Source organism: Meles meles, chromosome 1 (genome assembly GCF_922984935.1).
Source record: "Meles meles chromosome 1, mMelMel3.1 paternal haplotype, whole genome shotgun sequence".
NCBI classification, from domain to species: Eukaryota; Metazoa; Chordata; class Mammalia; order Carnivora; family Mustelidae; genus Meles; species Meles meles.
The window spans coordinates 829,422-848,737 of NC_060066.1; the positions used below are offsets into that span (position 1 = coordinate 829,422).

The window sequence follows — 19,316 nt, forward strand, 5'->3', positions numbered from 1 at the left end:
GGGGGGTGGGGGACGAGGGCTGTGTGCTGGCGGAGGACGGGCTGGCGGGGGCCAGGAGGAAGGGTCTGCTGAGCATCCCGGTGGAGAGGCCGGCGTGGATCAGGATGGTAGGTGTGGATGTGGCCAGAGGGCACAGCCCTGATGTGTCCCAAAGGTGGGGGTTCTTGGTGACCCAACGTGGGAAGGGGGTTCAGTATGGCTCACTGAGGCACAGGACTGTGGGTGTGCAGGCCAGGGGAGGAACACCAGAAGGGGAGGTGGCCTGTGGCCAGTGAGGTCCGGAACAGGGGGCTTGGTCAGGGTTGGGGGCCAGTCTTGGTGAAGGGTGGGGATGAGGAGCTGCAGAGGGCACGCAGGGGGAGTGGGCCCGAGGCCGAGGTCCTTCTGGAGGCTGCAGCCCACCCCCCAGTCCCCGCTCGCTCCAGCGTCTCTGGGGAAATGCAGCCCTTCCCAGGCCCCTTCCTCCGCTGGCCCCTTGCAATCCACTCCCACGCAGACTCCACCGGGCTCTGACCTCTGGGAAGGGTGCGTGCAGCTCCCCACACCCTCCCTCCGCCTCATCACAGACTGGCTCCCAGGGCCCGCGGTCCTTCTGTGACGTCTGTGTCGTAAACAGCATGTCCAGGTGTTACTCGTTCTCTCTGCACAAAGGCAGATAGGTCAGAAAGGTCACCGTGTAGTACGTGGTGTCACCCCTTACCCAGTTTTGGACCTGGCAGGCTGAGAGCTTCTCCCAGGGCCCAGGGCTTTCTCTGGACAGCACAGCTGTCTCCAGGACTCAGTCAGAGCTGACGTGTCCCTGGGTCCCAGAGCGCCCCAGCCACCCTCTCCCCGAAGCCTCTGTTCCTTGCATGGACACCTGTGACCACAGGAGTCCTCTGGCTCCCCTACGCAGGGACTGGTGCTCGCCCGGGGGCTGAGCCCCTCTCCCCCCCACAACTCTCCCCACAGGCTCAAGACCATCAGTCTGGTGATTCGCAGCACGCAGGGTGCTGAGGAGGTGCTCAAGGCCCATGAGGAGCAGCTCAAGGAGGCCCAGGCGGTGCCCGCTACCCTCCCCGAGCTAGAGGCCACCAAGGCTGCGCTGAAGGTGGGGCGGGGCCGGGGCCTCACGGGAGGGGGTGGGGGGAGGGGGCTGGAGTGGGCTGTGCCCTTGGGGGCCAGAGGCGGGCCCCCCGGGGCTGAGACTGCGCCCCACCCCTGCAGAAGCTGCGGGGCCAGGCAGAGGCGCAGCAGCCCGTGTTCGATGCCCTGCGGGAGGAGCTGCGGGGCGCGCAGGAAGTGGGCGAGCGGCTGCAGCGGCGGCACGGGGAGCGCGACGTGGAGGTGGAGCGCTGGCGCGAGCGGGTGGCGCCGCTGCTGGAGCGCTGGCAGGCCGTGCTGGGCCAGACTGACGTGCGGCAGCGCGAGCTGGAGCAGCTGGGCCGCCAGCTGCGCTACTACCGCGAGAGCGCGGACCCGCTGGACGCCTGGCTGCGGGACGCCAAGCGGCGGCAGGAGCAGATCCAGGCCGTGCCTCTGGCCGACAGCCAGGCGGTGCGGGAGCAGCTGCGGCAAGAGAAGGTGGGTGCGGGCGAGCGGGGCCGGGGAGGGGGGCGCCGGGGGGGGGGGGGGCGCCCGCGGCTGCTGACCGCCCTCCCCTCCCAGGCGCTGCTGGAGGAGATCGAGCAGCACGGGGAGAAGGTGGAGGAGTGCCAGTGCCTGGCGAAGCAGTACATCAACGCCATCAAGGTGAGGCTCCGCGGAGGAGGTGCCCCAAGCGCAGGCCGCCCGGGCAGAAGCTCAAGGGACGGCCATGCGCAGCGGGAGCGGGAAGCTGGTGGCCGACTCGCGTGTCTTCACAGGACTATGAGCTGCAGCTGGTCACGTACAAGGCGCAGCTGGAGCCGGTGGCCTCCCCGGCCAAGAAGCCGAAGGTCCAGTCTGGCTCTGAGAGCGTCATCCAGGAGGTGGGGCTATTGGGGGCGGGGGGCGGGGGGGGGGGGGCTGCCTGGGCCCGTGCCCAGGGGCAGGCCTGACCCTGGCTGCCCCCTCCCCCCCAGTACGTAGACCTGCGCACGCGGTACAGCGAGCTGACCACCCTCACCAGTCAGTACATCAAGTTCATCAGTGAGACTCTGCGGCGCATGGAGGAGGAGGAGGTAGGGCCTGGCGGGTGGGAGTGGCGTCCTCCTGCCCCTCCCCCAGATGCCGCCCTAGGAACCCATGTGAGACCCCGTAGTTCAGCTCTGCCCCCTCCCCTCCCGCGGACACCCTCCCCTCCCGCCAACCCCCTCCCCTGCAGCACGGCCTGCCCCACCTTGGCCTGACGCTGCACTGCTCTCCCCACAGCGGCTGGTCCCCCTCTGTTGGCACGCGCCCCCCACCAGGTGTTCTCCTGGCTCTATGTGCACGTGCGCGCGCGTGTGTTCCTCCTCGGGATTCTGTGCGGCCTCTGTGCTCGGCCACTTGCTCTAAGAGCTGGGGAGTGACACATCATGGGGGCTGGGGAGGGAGGGTCCCAGTGGCTCCCTGTCCTGTTCCTCCTGCTGCCTGGTGGATACGCCGTCTAGCCTACCCCGCCGCCTCTCTGCAGGCCTGCAGTGCCTCGGGACTGCTCTGTCGCACCAGCTGCCCTGCCCCTCCCCGCCCCACCGGGCTACAGGAGCGGGCCTGGGTCAGGGACAGGGGCCCTGGCCCTCCACGAGGGCCTCCTCCTCAACGAGGAGCCAGGCCGGCTGGTGTTCAGCGGGCTCGGGCAGGGCCATGTGGTGGGCGTGGCTCGCAGGCCCTGCGAACTTCCTGCTTTGCTCTCTCTCTCTCTCTCTGCCCCTGTCCGTCTGTCTCCACGGCCTGTCTGCGGGAAGAGGGGAGGACGCCTGGGCCTCCTTCCCCAGGCTGGTGAGCACGGTGGGGCCAGGCTGCGCTCGCTGACCTGAGTGCCCTGGGCGGGTGCACGCTGTCTCCTTCCGCCGGGCTGTGACCTCTGTCCTTCCTCGACCCCCGCCCCCGCCCCCGCGCTGTCCGAGTGAACTGTGGTGGTGCCGCGTTCTGTGCTGCGTCCGGCGGCCCGCCGTGTGCTTCACCGCTGTTCTGGTTCTCTCCTCTCTGCCGTGGCCGCAGAGGCTGGCGGAGCAGCAGCGGGCGGAGGAGCGGGAGCGGCTGGCGGAGGTGGAGGCCGCGCTAGAGAAGCAACGGCAATTGGCCGAGGCGCACGCCCAGGCCAAGGCGCAGGCGGAGCGCGAGGCTCAGGAGCTGCAGCGGCGCATGCAGGAGGAGGTGGCGCGGCGGGAGGAGGCCGCGGTGGACGCGCAGCAGCAGAAGCGGAGCATTCAGGAGGAGCTGCAGCACTTACGGGCGAGCTCGGAGGCGGAGATCCAGGCCAAGGCCCGGCAGGTGGAGGCGGCCGAGCGCAGCCGGCTGCGCATCGAGGAGGAGATCCGCGTGGTGCGCCTGCAGCTGGAGACCACCGAGCGCCAGCGCGGCGGGGCTGAGGGCGAGCTGCAGGCCCTGCGCGCGCGGGCGGAGGAGGCGGAGGCGCAGAAGCGGCAGGCGCAGGAGGAGGCGGAGCGCCTGCGGCGGCAGGTGCAGGACGAGAGCCAGCGCAAGCGGCAGGCGGAGGCCGAGCTGGCACTGCGCGTGAAGGCGGAGGCCGAGGCGGCCCGGGAGAAACAGCGGGCCGTGCAGGCGCTGGAGGAGCTGCGGCTCCAGGCGGAGGAAGCGGAGCGGCGGCTGCGGCAGGCAGAGGCGGAGCGGGCGCGCCAGGTGCAGGTGGCCCTGGAGACGGCGCAGCGCAGCGCGGAGGCGGAGCTGCAGAGCAAGCGGGCCTCCTTCGCCGAGAAGACGGCGCAGCTGGAGCGCACGCTGCAGGAGGAGCACGTGGCCGTGGCGCAGCTGCGGGAGGAGGCGGAGCGGCGTGCGCAGCAGCAGGCGGAGGCGGAGCGTGCCCGGGAAGAGGCGGAGCAGGAGCTGGAGCGCTGGCGGCTGAAGGCCAACGAGGCGCTGCGGCTGCGGCTCCAGGCGGAGGAGGTGGCGCAGCAGAAGAGCCTGGCGCAGGCAGAGGCAGAGAAGCAGAAGGAGGAGGCGGAGCGCGAGGCGCGGCGTCGCGGCAAGGCGGAGGAGCAGGCCGTGCGGCAGCGGGAACTGGCGGAGCAGGAGCTGGAGAAGCAGCGGCAGCTGGCGGAGGGCACCGCCCAGCAGCGCCTGGTGGCGGAGCAGGAGCTGATCCGGCTGCGCGCCGAGACGGAGCAGGGGGAGCAGCAGCGGCAGCTGCTGGAGGAGGAGCTGGCGCGGCTGCAGCGCGAGGCGGGCGAGGCAACCCGGAAGCGCCAGCAGCTGGAGGCCGAACTGGCCAAGGTGCGGGCGGAGATGGAGGTGCTGCTGGCCAGCAAGGCGCGTGCCGAGGAGGAGTCGCGCTCCACCAGCGAGAAGTCCAAGCAGAGGCTGGAGGCCGAGGCCGGCCGGTTCCGCGAGCTGGCCGAGGAGGCCGCCCGCCTGCGCGCCCTGGCGGAGGAGACCAAGCGGCAGCGGCAGCTGGCCGAGGAGGACGCCGCTCGGCAGCGGGCCGAGGCGGAGCGCGTGCTAGCCGAGAAGCTGGCCGCCATCAGTGAGGCCACGCGGCTCAAGACCGAGGCGGAGCTCGCGCTCAAGGAGAAGGAGGCGGAGAACGAGCGTCTGCGGCGGCTGGCGGAGGACGAGGCCTTCCAGCGGCGGCTACTAGAGGAGCAGGCGGCCCAGCACAAGGCGGACATCGAGGAGCGGCTGGCGCAGCTGCGCAAGGCGTCCGAGAGCGAGCTGGAGCGGCAGAAGGGGCTGGTGGAGGACACGGTGCGGCAGCGGCGGCAGGTGGAGGAGGAGATCCTGGCCCTCAAGGCGAGCTTCGAGAAGGCGGCCGCCGGGAAGGCGGAGCTGGAGCTGGAGCTGGGCCGCATCCGCAGCCACGCCGAGGACACGCTGCGTAGCAAGGAGCAGGCTGAGCAGGAGGCCGCGCGGCAGCGGCAGCTGGCGGCCGAGGAGGAGCAGCGGCGCCGCGAGGCCGAGGAGCGCGTGCAGAAGAGCCTGGCGGCTGAGGAGGAGGCCGCGCGGCAGCGCAAGTCCGCGCTGGAGGAGGTGGAGCGGCTCAAGGCCAAGGTGGAGGAGGCGCGGCGGCTGCGCGAGCGCGCGGAGCAGGAGTCGGCGCGGCAGCTGCAGCTGGCGCGGGAGGCGGCGCAGAAGCGGCTGCAGGCGGAGGAGAAGGCGCACGCGTTCGCGGTGCAGCAGAAGGAGCAGGAGCTTCAGCAAACGCTGCAGCACGAGCAGAGCGAGCTGGAGCGGCTGCGCGCCGAGGCGGAGGCGGCCCGGCGGGCGGCCGAAGAGGCGGAGGAGGCCCGGGAGCGCGCGGAGCGGGAGGCGGCGCAGTCGCGGCGGCGGGTGGAGGAGGCGGAGCGGCTGAAGCAGTCGGCGGAGGAGCAGGCGCAGGCCCGGGCGCACGCGCAGGCCGCCGCCGAGAAGCTGCGCAAGGACGCGGAGCAGGAGGCGGCGCGCCGGGCGCAGGCGGAGCAGGCGGCGCTGAGGCAGAAGCAGGCGGCGGACGCCGAGATGGAGAAGCACAAGAAGTTCGCGGAGCAGACCCTGCGGCAGAAGGCGCAGGTGGAGCAGGAGCTCACGGCGCTGCGGCTGCAGCTGGAGGAGACCGACCACCAGAAGGGCATCCTGGACGAGGAGCTGCAGCGGCTGAAGGCCGAGGTGACGGAGGCTGCCCGCCAGCGCAGCCAGGTGGAGGAGGAGCTCTTCTCCGTGCGCGCGCAGATGGAGGAGCTGGGCAAGCTCAAGGCGCGCATCGAGGCGGAGAACCGCGCGCTCATTCTGCGCGACAAGGACAACACGCAGCGCTTCCTGCAGGAGGAGGCCGAGAAGATGCAGCAGGTGGCGGAGGAGGCGGCGCGGCTGAGTGTGGCAGCGCAGGAGGCAGCCCGGCTGCGGCAGCTGGCGGAGGAGGACCTGGCGCAGCAGCGCGCCCTGGCGGAGAAGATGCTGAAGGAGAAGATGCAGGCGGTGCAGGAGGCCACGCGCCTCAAGGCGGAGGCGGAGCTGCTGCAGCAGCAGAAGGAGCTGGCCCAGGAGCGGGCCCGGCAGCTGCAGGAGGACAAGGAGCAGATGGCCCAGCAGCTGGCGCAGGAGGCGCAGGGCTTCCGGCGCACCCTGGAGGCCGAGCGGCAGCGGCAGCTGGAGATGAGCGCCGAGGCCGAGCGCCTCAAGATGCGCGTGGCCGAGATGAGCCGGGCCCAGGCCCGCGCCGAGGAGGACGCCCAGCGCTTCCGCAAGCAGGCCGAGGAGATCGGCGAGAAGCTGCACCGCACGGAGCTCGCCACGCAGGAGAAGGTGACGCTGGTGCACGCGCTGGAGATCCGGCGGCAGCAGAGCGACCGTGACGCCGAGCGCCTCCGGGCCGCCATCGTCGAGCTGGAGCACGAGAAGGAGAAGCTGAAGGAGGAGGCCGCGCTGCTCCAGCACAAGTCCGAGGAGGTACCGACCTGCCCTCCACGTGCCCGTGGGTGGGCCCTGGGGCGAGGGGGCTGCTCTCGGGCGGGCCCCCGGCGTCCCTGACCGTGCCCTCTCCTCCTTCCCAGATGCAGGTGGAGCAGCAGGAGCAGCTGCTGCAGGAGACCCGGGCCCTGCAGGAGAGCTTCCTGTCCGAGAAGGACCGCCTGCTGCAGCGCGAGCGCGTCATCGAGGAGGAGAAGGCCAAGCTGGAGCGGCTCTTCCAGGACGAAGTGGCCAAGGCACAGAAGCTGCGTGAGGAGCAGCAGCGGCAGCAGCAGCAGATGGAGCAGGAGAAGCGGCAGCTGGTGGCCAGCATGGAGGAGGCCCGGCAGCGGCAGCGCGAGGCCGAGGAGGGTGCGCGGCGGCAGCAGGAGGAGCTCCGGCGGCTGCAGGAGCAGCGGCGCCAGCAGGAGGAGCTACTGGCCGAGGAGAACCGGCGGCTGCGGGAGCGGCTGCAGCGCCTGGAGGAGGAGCACCGGGCCGCGCTGGCGCATTCGGAGGAGGTCGCTGCCGCGCGGGCCGTGGCCACCAAGGCCCTGCCCAACGGCCGGGATGTGCCTGACGGCCCGGCCGCAGAGGCAGAGCCCGAGCTCGCGTTTGACGGCCTGCGGCGGAAGGTGCCGGCCCAGCGGCTGCAGGAGGCCGGGGTCCTGAGCTCGGAGGAGCTACAGCGGCTGGCCCAGGGCCACACGACGGTGGCCGAGCTCGCCCAGCGGGAGGACGTGCACCGCTACCTGCAGGGCCGCAGCGGCGTGGCCGGGCTGCTGCTGAAGCCCACCGACGAGAAGCTGAGTGTCTACACGGCCCTCCAGAGGCAGCTGCTGAGCCCGGGCACGGCGCTCATCCTGCTCGAGGCCCAGGCCGCCTCAGGCTTCCTCCTGGACCCCGTGCGCAACCGGCGCTTCACCGTCCAGGAGGCCGTGAAGGAGGGCGTGGTGGGCCCCGAGCTGCACCACCAGCTGCTGTCGGCAGAGCGCGCCGTCACCGGCTACACCGACCCCTACACAGGGGAGCAGATCTCCCTCTTCCAGGCCATGCAGAAGGACCTGATCGTCCGCGACCACGGCATCCGCCTGCTGGAGGCGCAGATCGCCACGGGCGGCATCATCGACCCGGTGCACAGCCACCGGCTGCCCGTGGACGTGGCCTACCGGCGCGGCTACTTCGACGAGGACATGAACCGCGTCCTGGCGGACCCGAGCGACGACACCAAGGGCTTCTTCGACCCCAACACGCACGAGAACCTCACGTACCTGCAGCTGCTCGAGCGCTGCGTGGAGGACCCCGAGACGGGGCTGCGCCTCCTGCCGCTCACGGATCAGGCTGCCAGGGGTGGCGAACTGGTCTACACAGACTCGGAGGCCCGCGACGTGTTTGAGAAGGCCACCGTGTCTGCTCCGTTTGGCAGGTTCCAGGGCAGGACGGTGACCATCTGGGAGCTCATCAACTCTGAGTACTTCACGGTAGAGCAGCGGCGGGACCTCCTGCGGCAGTTCCGCACGGGCAAGGTCACGGTGGAGAAGATCATCAAGATGGTCATCACGGTGGTGGAGGAGCACGAGCAGAAGGGGCAGCTCTGCTTCGAGGGCCTGCGCGCCCTGGTGCCCGCCGCGGAGCTGCTGGAGAGCGGGGTCATCGACCGCGACCTCCTCCGCCAGCTACAGCGGGGCGAGCGCTCCGTGCGGGAGGTGGCGGACATGGACGCTGTGCGGCGGGCCCTGCGAGGTGCCAACGTCATTGCAGGGGTGTGGCTGGAGGAGGCAGGCCAGAAGATGAGCATCTACGAGGCCCTGAAGAAAGACCTCCTGCCTCCAGAGGCGGCTGTGGCTCTCCTGGAGGCTCAGGCCGGCACCGGCCACGTCATTGACCCTGCCACGAGCGCCCGGCTCACTGTGGACGAGGCGGTGCGTGCCGGCCTGGTGGGGCCCGAGCTGCACGAGAAGCTGCTGTCTGCTGAGAAGGCTGTGACAGGCTACAAGGACCCCTACTCGGGGCAGAGCGTCTCCCTGTTCCAGGCCCTAAAGAAGGGCCTCATCCCCCGGGAGCAGGGCCTGCGCCTGCTCGATGCCCAGTTGGCCACTGGCGGCATCGTGGACCCGAGCAAGAGCCACCGCGTGCCCGTGGACGTGGCCTTTGCCCGGGGCTACCTGGATGAGGAGACCCGCCGAACCCTGTCAGCACCCGGGGAAGAAGCCAGGACCTACCGCGACCCTAGCTCGCAGGAGCCCGTCACCTACGGGCAGCTCCAGCAGGGATGCCGGCCCGATCAGCTCACGGGGCTGAGCCTGCTGCCGGTCTCGGAGAAGGCCGCGCAGGCCCGGCGCGAGGGGCTCTGCTCCGAGCTGCAGGCCCAGGAGACCTTCCAGAAGACTCCTGTGGAGGTGCCTGTCGGCAGCTTCAAGGGCAGGACAGTCACAGTGTGGGAGCTGCTCAGCTCTGAGTACTTCACAGCAGAGCAGAGACAGGAGCTGGTGCGCCAGTTCCGGACGGGCACGGTCACCGTGGAGAAAGTCATCAAGATCCTCATCACCATCGTGGAGGAGGTGGAGACCGTGCGGCGAGAGAGGCTGTCCTTCAGCGGCCTGCGCGCCCCGGTGCCGGCCAGCGAGCTCGTGGCCTCCGGGGTCCTCAGCAGCACCCAGTTTGAGCAGCTCAAGGATGGCAGGACCTCGGTGAAGGAACTGTCGGAGTTGAGCTCCGTGCGGACGCTGCTGCAGGGGAGCGGCTGTCTGGCCGGCATCTACCTGGAGAGCTCCAAGGAGAAGGTGACCATCTACGAGGCCATGCGGCGAGGCCTGCTCCGGCCCAGCACGGCCACTCTCCTGCTCGAGGCGCAGGCGGCCACCGGCTTCCTGGTGGACCCCGTGCGGAACCAGCGCCTGTACGTCCACGAGGCCGTGAAGGCAGGCATCGTGGGCCCCGAGCTGCACGAGAAGCTGCTGTCGGCCGAGAAGGCTGTCACCGGCTACAAAGACCCCTACTCGGGCAGCACCATCTCCCTCTTCCAGGCCATGAAGAAGGGCCTAGTCCTCAGGGACCACGGCATCCGCCTGCTGGAGGCGCAGATCGCCACGGGCGGCATCATCGACCCCGTGCACAGCCACCGGCTGCCCGTGGACGTGGCCTACCGGCGCGGCTACTTCGACGAGGACATGAACCGCGTCCTGGCGGACCCGAGCGACGACACCAAGGGCTTCTTCGACCCCAACACGCACGAGAACCTCACGTACCTGCAGCTGCTCGAGCGCTGCGTGGAGGACCCCGAGACGGGGCTGCGCCTGCTGCCACTGAAAGGCGCCGAGAGGACGGAGGTGGTGGAGACCACGCAGGTGTACACGGAGGAGGAGACGCGCCGGGCGTTCGAGGAGACGCAGATCGACATCCCCGGTGGCGGCGGCCGCGGCGGCTCTACGATGTCGCTGTGGGAGGTGATGCAGTCGGACCTGATCCCGGAGGAGCAGCGCACTCGGCTGCTGGCGGACTTCCAGGCTGGCCGCGTGACCAAGGAGCGGATGATCGTCATCATCATCGAGATCATCGAGAAGACGGAGATCACCCGCCTGCAGGGCCTGGCTTCCTACGACTACGTCCGTCGCCGCCTCACGGCCGAGGACCTCCACGAGGCCCGCATCATCTCCCACGAGACCTACGGGCTCCTCCGGGCCGGCGCCAAGAGCCTGCGCCAGGTGCTGGAGGAGGAGTCGGCCTCCCGCTACCTGTACGGCACTGGCTGCGTGGCCGGCGTCTACCTGCCGGGCTCCAGGCAGACGCTGTCCATCTACCAGGCGCTCAAGAAGGGGCTGCTGAGTGCTGAGGTGGCCCGTCTCCTGCTGGAGGCTCAGGCGGCCACGGGCTTCATCCTGGAGCCCGTGAAGGGCGAGCGGCTCACTGTGGATGAAGCCGTGCGCAAGGGCCTGGTGGGCCCCGAGCTACACGACCGGCTGCTGTCGGCGGAGCGTGCCGTGACCGGCTACCGCGACCCCTACACGGAGCAGACCATCTCGCTCTTCCAGGCCATGAAGAAGGAGCTGATCCCCACGGAGGAGGCCCTGCGACTGCTGGACGCCCAGCTGGCCACGGGCGGCATCGTGGACCCGCGCCTGGGCGTCCACCTGCCCCTGGAGGTGGCCTACCAGCGGGGCTACCTCAACAAGGACACGTACGAGCAGCTGTCGGAGCCCAGCGAGGTGCGCAGCTACCTGGACCCATCCACGGACGAGCGGCTCAGTTACACGCAGCTGCTGCGCCGCTGTTCCCGCCACGAGACCAGCGGCCAGCTGCTCCTGCCCCTGTCGGACGCCCGCAAGCTGACCTTCCGCGGCCTGCGCAAGCAGATCACGGTGGAGGAGCTGGTGCGCTCGCAGGTCATGGACGAGGCGACCGCACTGCGGCTACAGGAAGGCCTGGCGTCCGTGGAGGAGGTCAGCAGGAACCTGCAGAAGTTCCTCGAGGGCACCAGCTGCATCGCCGGCGTCCTCGTGGACGCCACCAAGGAGCGGCTGTCGGTGTACCAGGCCATGAAGAAGGGTGTCATCCGGCCCGGCACGGCCTTCGAGCTCCTGGAGGCACAGGCGGCCACCGGCTACGTCATCGACCCCATCAAGGGGCTGAAGCTGACGGTGGAGGAGGCCGTCCGCATGGGCATCGTGGGCCCCGAGTTCAAGGACAAGCTGCTGTCGGCCGAGCGCGCGGTCACCGGCTACAAGGACCCCTACTCCGGGAAGCTCATCTCCCTATTCCAGGCCATGAAGAAGGGTCTGATCCTGAAAGACCATGGCATCCGGCTGCTGGAGGCGCAGATCGCCACGGGCGGCATCATCGACCCCGAGGAGAGCCACCGGCTGCCCGTGGACGTGGCCTACCAGCGCGGCCTCTTCGACGAGGAGATGAACGAGATCCTGACGGACCCGAGCGACGACACCAAGGGCTTCTTCGACCCCAACACGGAGGAGAACCTCACGTACCTGCAGCTGATGGAGCGCTGCGTGGAGGACCCCAGCACGGGGCTGCGCCTGCTGCCGCTGAAGGAGAAGAAGCGGGAGCGGAAGACGTCCTCCAAGTCCTCCGTGCGCAAGCGCCGCGTGGTCATCGTGGACCCGGAGACAGGCAAGGAGATGTCCGTGTACGAGGCCTACCGCAAGGGGCTCATCGACCACCAGACGTACCTGGAGCTGTCCGAGCAGGAGTGCGAGTGGGAGGAGATCACCATCTCCTCCTCGGACGGCGTGGTCAAGTCCATGATCATCGACCGCCGCTCCGGCCGCCAGTATGACATCGACGAGGCCATCTCCAGGAACCTGATCGACCGCTCGGCGCTGGACCAGTACCGTGCCGGCACGCTCTCCATCACGGAGTTTGCGGACATGCTCTCGGGCAACGCCGGCGGCTTCCGCTCCCGCTCTTCCTCCGTGGGGTCCTCCTCCTCCTACCCCATCAGCCCCGCCCCCTCCAGGACCCAGGTGGCCTCCTGGTCGGACCCCACGGAGGAGACGGGCCCCGTGGCCGGCATCCTGGACACGGAGACGCTGGAGAAGGTGTCCATCACGGAGGCCATGCACCGCGGCCTAGTGGACAATATCACGGGCCAGCGGCTGCTGGAGGCCCAGGCCTGCACGGGCGGCATCCTCGACCCCAGCACCGGCGAGCGCTTCCCCGTCACAGACGCCGTCAACAAGGGCCTGGTGGACAAGATCATGGTGGACCGCATCAACCTGGCGCAGAAGGCCTTCTGCGGCTTCGAGGACCCACGTACCAAGACCAAGATGTCGGCCGCGCAGGCCCTGAAGAAGGGCTGGCTTTACTACGAGGCGGGCCAACGGTTCCTGGAGGTGCAGTACCTGACGGGCGGCCTGGTCGAGCCCGACACCCCGGGCCGCGTGCCCCTGGACGAGGCCCTGCAGCGCGGCATGGTGGACGCCCGCACCGCCCAGAAGCTGCGTGACGTCGGCGCCTACTCCAAGTACCTCACCTGCCCCAAGACCAAGCTGAAGATCTCGTACAAGGACGCGCTGGACCGCAGCATGGTGGAGGAGGGCACGGGGCTGCGGCTGCTGGAGGCCGCCGCCCAGTCCAGCAAGGGCTACTACAGCCCCTACAGCGTCAGCGGCTCGGGCTCCACGGCCGGCTCGCGCTCCGGCTCGCGCACCGGCTCCCGGGCCGGCTCCCGCCGAGGCAGCTTCGACGCCACCGGCTCCGGCTTCTCCATGACCTTCTCTTCGTCCTCCTACTCTTCCTCAGGCTACGGCCGCCGCTACGCCTCCGGGCCCGCACCCTCCCTGGGGGGCCCCGAGTCCGCAGCGGCCTGATCGGCTGCCCGCGCCCCGCCCCCCCGCTCTGCATGTGGCCAGGCTCCCCGCCCCGGCGCTGGGGCTTGCGTGTCTAAAGGTGTCTTCCTCCCAAGCGGTGCCTCAACTTTAACCAAAAAGAACCAACGAGACTAATACGTTAGTATCTGTTTCCTGTCCAGACAGCCTGTGTCTGGGGGGAGGGGGCCAGCCGGGACCCTGGGAGCCCCCTCATCCTGCAGGCCTCCCTGCTCCTGTCTACCTGCCACTCCCACAGCCAGGTGCCTTGGAGGGTCCCGAGCCAGGCCCCCAGCCCAGCCCTCCTGGCTCTCCAGGGAGGGTGTTGTCTGGGCCCGGTTCCACCGGCCCTGCTCGCCGGGCTCCCTGACACCACCAACCACCAGTCCCAGCTGCTCGGGGAGGCGGGGGGCGGCCCCCGTCACCAGCAGAGCCCTCACGACCAGCTTTCTCTCCTGTTTCCGGGACTGACCTCCGTGCTCAGCAGGCCCTGCTGGGGCGGGCGGGGGATCCAGGGTCGGCCGTCTCCTCCAGCCTGCCCGGAGCGGCCCCATCCCCACGGGAGGAGGAGGGTCCGGCGAACAGAGCCAGGTGGCCCCTGGCAGGCTGCAGACTGCCCCTCCCCCCCACTGACACTGTCCCGAGACCCCAGGCCTCTGGCTTCTGCCTTCCAGCCCCAGCCCCCTAGTAAGTGCCTTCAGTGTCCTTCCTCCCACCCCAGGCCCCGGGGCGTCAGATCTGGGGTGGGAGGGAGACCCTCTGGGGAGACTCCCCACGGCCCAGCTCTCGGGCGAGCCAGCCCCGGGGCCAGGCTGGGCATGGCTGGGGCTCCTGTGGGCTCTGCCCCCTGCGGCCCTGCCCTGGGTGCTTCCTGCCCGTCTCCGGGGAGACCGCTGCCTCGCCCAGGGCCACTTGGTGGCTTCCATCCGCCTCCCCGCCCCGCCTCCTCCCTCTGACGAAGCTTTGCATGTCCCACTAACCCAGGCGGGCGGCGCGCGAGGCTTCGGGTCTCCGGCCGCCTCCGTGAGGGCAGAGCACTAACCTGACCACGGGTGGGCCTGCACCGCCCACCCCAATAAAAGCAATTCCAACCTTCCCGTGGGTCTTGTCCTGCTTTTTTGTTGCGGGGTCGGGTGTGCGTGGGGGCTGGGTGGGGGCCGCTGCCTCAGGCTCGGAGCTTGGTGGGGGGGCACGGAGCAGCAGGGCCTCGGAGAAGACACTGGCCTGTGGCGGCTCGTCTCAGGGCGGAGAAAGCCGACAGGGCAGCAGCCAGGCGGAGGCCCACGCCACTGAGGTCTGCTCCGGGACGGCCTTGGCCCCTGCTGCTGGGCCGGTTCTGCCGGGCCCCCGGGGCTCCGCTCACGCCTGGCACCACAGAGGCCGGGGCCTCGTGCTCTCCTGTCCCCTGCCGTCAGCTGTGTCCTGCGGCCCGTCGTTGGGCGGGAGCAGTGTGCCCTTTCATGAAGGGTGACGCTCCGGAGGCCGACATGGTCCTGAGCCTCGGCCGCTGGCCTCTCCCTCCAAGTCCGACGAGGCCCCCACGCCCACCAGAGCCCCGCTTCCCCGGTGGTTTCCTGGAAAGCCTCCGGGGGCAGGGCGAGCAGGGCCGTGCGTGGTCCTACCCAGCCTCTGGCCCTGAGGCCATGACCAGAGCTCATCCGCCTGTTTTGCCCGGAGCAAGGACAGCGGACCGAGACCCTTGTCCCAGGGGGTCTGAATCCCGGTGACCGGATCCTTGTCAGGTCCTGCTCTCCCAGTTAGAGCCGGACGTCCTGCTCACGGAGGGTCCAGTGCGCCCCCAGAGCCACGGGCAGACCCGCATCGGTAGGGGAACATACAGGTGGAACGGACACACTTAAGCACGGGCGGGACCCTCATTGCGGCTCCTCGGCTGCAGAGCACAGACTTCCTGCAGCAGGTAAGACAGGTGGGGGCCCCCAGAGACGCCTCCCCGCACCCCGGTGTGATGAGTCACACACCGCGTCCAGGCTCGTGCGGCGGCGATGAGCAGGGGTGAGATGTTTCCCATAGCGGGTGCACATGGCCTCTGCGAAGTGCTTTGTGACGCTTGGCTTGGCAAAGCTTCCTGTGCCACACTGGGATGAGTGAGAGGGAGCCTGTGTGCATGCGACCGGACTCGGGCTCCCTTCGTTTCTGATCCCCGAGCTCCCCGCTCTGACGGGGTCTGTGCTGGTGTGCGGCGGGCCCTGGGGTCCACCAGCCCCGACTCCGACCTGGCGGCCCCAGCTCCCCCCGGCTCGCTTGCCTAGAGCGGTGTCTGAAGGGTCCCGCTGCCTCCGGCGGGAGGCGTCTTGGGGAGACCGAGGAGATCTTCCGATTCATGGGCTAGGGTCCGAGCAGAGGCTCAGGTAGGGAATCAGGTCAAGCGATCACGTTTGCCCCTGGGGCAGCTGACCTCGACCACATCGCTCACCGTAAAAGTCCTGATTCCCTGTAATAAGCTAGTGTTCCTCACGGCGTGACCTCTGCCACACCGTCGTGGTCCCGGGGCCCCTGGGGCGGGTGCAGTGAGCTACACGGCCTCGGCCCCACCCTGGACGCACCGAAAACAGATTCCAGGACTGTCCCAGCCACGCCCGAGGCCGCACCCCAGTGCGGAGCCGCTGCTGCCAGCCACCCCCTCGCCGGACACCCGGGTCTCACAACACCGTGCTGGGGGGCTGCCTGCGCCAACTCTGTGGGTCAGACCCGCCGGACCGCTTCTCCCGTGCCGTGGGCCCTGGTCAGCCGCGGCCGCTGGGACGGGCGCCGCAGCCCAGCAGCCTCCAGCATGGGCGTCCTCCCAGCTCGGGGGCCACAAGTCCGACCACACTGTTGTCAGGGCTCTGGAAGCTGGTAATTCGTCACTGCTAGGGACAGCGACCAGAGTGCCTGGGACACGTGGGTGTCGTGGTTCAGGGACCGAGAAGCGGAGGCCCTGAGTCCTGGGGTCAAGCGCCTGTGGGGACCTTGCCCGCGGAAGGCGGAGGGCCTGGCCCGGGAGACGGAGGCCGGCAGGCAGAGGGGGCTTCGCAGGCCCACCGAGCACACGCCCATCTGGTGAGGTTCTCAGGGACGGTGCCGGCACGTGTGTGTGGGCCTTGGCGGCGCATGGGCATGTCCCACTGGTTCGTAGGCAGGCGGGACTCTGGTGTCCTATCTCCTGACGCTCACCCCTTCCTGTTCGCCCTCCAGGGTCCAGAGACAGCACTGTTCCCAGGCACCTCCTCCCCAGGCTCGGTGCACACGAGCTGTCGCTGTCTTCAGGGCCTTCGCTAATTCCAGCTGAGCCCTGGATTCAGCCCCTGCCATGTCTTCCCCACGTCCCCGTCCCTGTCCTGCGGCTGGCGGCATTATGAGCCCCAGACGTGGGGGCGGGAGGGGTAAGCCGCCAGCTTTCCTTCCGCTCCTGCAACTAACTGTGGCTGCCCGGGGCAGAGCCCAGGAGTGCCCCGAAGGAGCCCTGACCTCCACCAAGCCTCTCCTCTGGGCTCCAGGCCCCAGGGGCATCTCAGCTCCTGTCTCAATAGGATGTCGGGGGCATCTGTTCCCAAAGAGCCAACACTAAACGAGAGAGCATCCCCCATGCGGGCAGAACTGTAGGCCGCACGGACACCCCACGCCCAAAACGGCAGCAGCTTCCCCAAAGCCAGTCCCCAGAAAGAACGGGACTTCTGTGATCTGCCAAAAAGGGTCTCTGGTGTGCTCTCAGACATGAGACTTTACAATGTAGGAAACTGGAAGACGGGACAAGCCGAGTATCAGTGACGAAAACAGCTGCTTGAATCTACGAGTTAAAAAAGAAATGAGGGGGCGCCTGGGTGGCTCAGTGGTTAAAGCCGCTACCTTCAGCTCGGGTCATGATCCCGGGGTCCTGGGATCGAGCCCCACATCAGGTTCTCTGCTCGGCGGGGAGCCTGCTTCCTCCTTTCTCTCTGCCTGCCTCTCTGCCTACTTGTGATCTCTCTCTCTGTCAAATGAATAAATAAAATGTTTAAAAAAAGAAAAGAAATGAGATGCTTGTCTTCGGAGGATCCTGGGGGAACCGACTTGTGACGTATTTTAAAACCAGTACGTAATGCAAGAGGATCCCGCGTTGGAAGATGGCAGGGTGCGAGACACCAGGAATCCCTCCGCTAAAACACGCTTGTGCTGTGGCCTCCGTCGGTCTCAACCACTCACGGAAACCTGGAGTCTGTGGAAGGTCTGTAACTCGCCGGGAAAGGCTCAGGTGGTACGATGTGGTTCACTCCACTCAGCGCAAGCTCTTGGCACAGCAGCAGCTTCCCGTCCCCCGCCGGTCCCGTGGCGGGCCGCCGCACAGGCGCTCTTGGAGCATCACGCACACAGCTTGCGGGATCCCGGTGCGCAGAGGGCCCGGCTCCAGATATGGAGACGTGCGTGCGGACCCCCGAGCGCCTCTTCTGAGCACACAGGAGCCACATGGCTGGGGGGCGGGCTAGTTCTACGCCTCCCACACTGATGCGAGGCCGTCCGGCTGAAGTGACTTCCGGGGTATTTTAAGGGCCCCCGGTGGCTCAGTCAGTCCACCGTCTGACTCTTGGACTTGGCTTGGGTGGTGAACTCAGGGTTGTGAGATCGCCCCCTGCATCCGTGTCCACACTCAGCAGGGAGCCTGCTTGGGATTCCCTCTTTCCCTCTGTCCCTCTCTCCACCCCTCTAACATCACTAAATTACTCTTAAGAATAAAATAAAGGGGGCGCCTGGGTGGCTCAGTGGGTTAAGCTGCTGCCTTCGGCTCAGGTCATGATCTCAGGTCCTGGGATCGAGTCCCGCATTGGGCTCTCTGCTCAGCGGGGAGCCTGCTTCCCTTTCTCTCTCTCTGCCTGCCTCTCTATCTACCTGTGATCTCTCTCTGTCAAATAAATAAATAAAATCTTTAAAAAAAAAATAAAATAAAGGGCTGGCACCCTTTCCTCCAACTTTATTTTCCTCTTTTCTCCCCTTTGGGACCCAAACATTACAGACTAAGATATTCAAAAGCAACAGCATATAAAAGAAAAATTAGAAAGTGACCATGCAGGTCACCCGGGTGACTTAGTCTATTGGGCGTCTGCCTTTGGCTCAGGTCATGAACCCAGAGTTCTGGGATCCAGTCCTGCATTGGGCTCCATGCTCAGTGGGGAGTCTGCTTCTCCCTCTGCCTCTGCCCTCACTCACGGTCTCTCTCTCGCTCTCAAATAAATAATAAAATCTAGAAAGAAAGGAAAGAAAGAAAGAAAGTGACCATGCTATCACGCAGGCGAGGAAAAGACCAAATCAGACCTTCTGTTTACCCCTCACACTAATCCTTAGCACAGAGACAGGTAACAATAATCACAACAACATAGAAAACCCTGGGCAAGGAGGAGAGTCTGATTTCCAGAGTTACCACATTATTAGATTCAAATATCGGTCTTCAACAGAAAAATCACAGGGCACACCAAGAAATAGGAAAGCACACCCATTCGATGGAAAAAAAGCTCAACAGAGACTGTTCCCGAAAAAGACCTGGCAGGTCTGCTGAGCAAAGGCTTTAAAACAATTGTCTGAAAGGAGCTCAGAGAACTTAAGCAAGATGTGGAGAACGTCAAGGAAATGATGTGTGACTAAAATGGCGAGACCAACAAAGAGACAGAAAACCTAAAGAGAAACTGAAAAGAAAGCATGGAGCTGAAAAGCACAAGAACGGAGATGAAGACCGTCATACATGCAGCACAAAAACGGAATGAAGGAGACTTAAAGGCAGATCTGAGCAGCAGAACAAAGGACTGGCACACACAACAGGACAATAGAAACGATCAACTCTAAAGAACTGAAGAAAAAAAAGACTGAGGTGGACAGAGCCCAAGGGACTTGTGACATCACCAAGCAGACAAGTGCATCAGGGGATCCCAGGAGGAGAGAGGGAAAGAGACGGAGAGTAGCTGGAGAAATTATGGCTTAAAACTTCCCAGATTTGATGAAAGACATAAATATAAACATCCAAGAAGCTCAGTGACCTCCAAGTTAAGGTGAACTCAAAAGAGACCTACACTGAGACACAGTGTGATCAAACCTTCAAAACAAAATAGAAAGAATTTTAAAAGCAGCAGGAGAGAAGCTGCTCGTAGCATCCAAGGGTCCTCAGTAAGACAATGGGTGGATTTCTCATCAGAAAATTTGGAGGCCAGAAGGCACCTGGCTTCTATAGCCAAAGTGCTGAAAAGAAAAAAAAGTGTCAACTAAGAATCCTATTTCCTCCAAAACTGTCCTTCAAGAGTGAGGGAGAAATTAAGACATTCCCATGTACACAAACACGGAGGGAGCTCATTACCATTAGGCTTGCCCTGAAAGAGATGCTCAAAGGAGTTCCGCAGGGTGGGATGAAAGATGGTCACGTAGTAAGGGAAATCCCCACAGGGCCATCTCAACCGATTCAGAGGAAAGCATGAGCCAAAAATTCAGCGCCCTTTCATGATAAAAACACTCAATGAACTGGGAGTAGAAGAAAACTATCTCGACATAATAAAA

At 66.5% G+C, this 19,316-nt stretch overlaps 1 protein-coding gene across 24 annotated transcripts in view; it reads left to right on the top strand.

Annotated features, from left to right (window-relative positions):
• Positions 1–13,898, top strand: part of LOC123940631 (plectin) — a 53,889-nt gene extending 39,991 nt beyond the window's left edge. For all 24 annotated transcript variants that reach the window (XM_046003654.1, XM_046003651.1, XM_046003656.1 and 21 more), the window contains 7 exons: positions 952–1,090; positions 1,207–1,563; positions 1,648–1,731; positions 1,845–1,949; positions 2,043–2,141; positions 3,103–6,483; positions 6,588–13,898. In XM_046003654.1, coding sequence (XP_045859610.1) covers positions 952–1,090; positions 1,207–1,563; positions 1,648–1,731; positions 1,845–1,949; positions 2,043–2,141; positions 3,103–6,483; positions 6,588–12,806 — 10,384 coding nt within the window. In that variant the 3' untranslated portion in view covers positions 12,807–13,898. The remainder of the gene's footprint in view (positions 1–951; positions 1,091–1,206; positions 1,564–1,647; positions 1,732–1,844; positions 1,950–2,042; positions 2,142–3,102; positions 6,484–6,587) is intronic.
• The last annotated feature ends 5,418 nt before the right edge of the window (positions 13,899–19,316 follow it).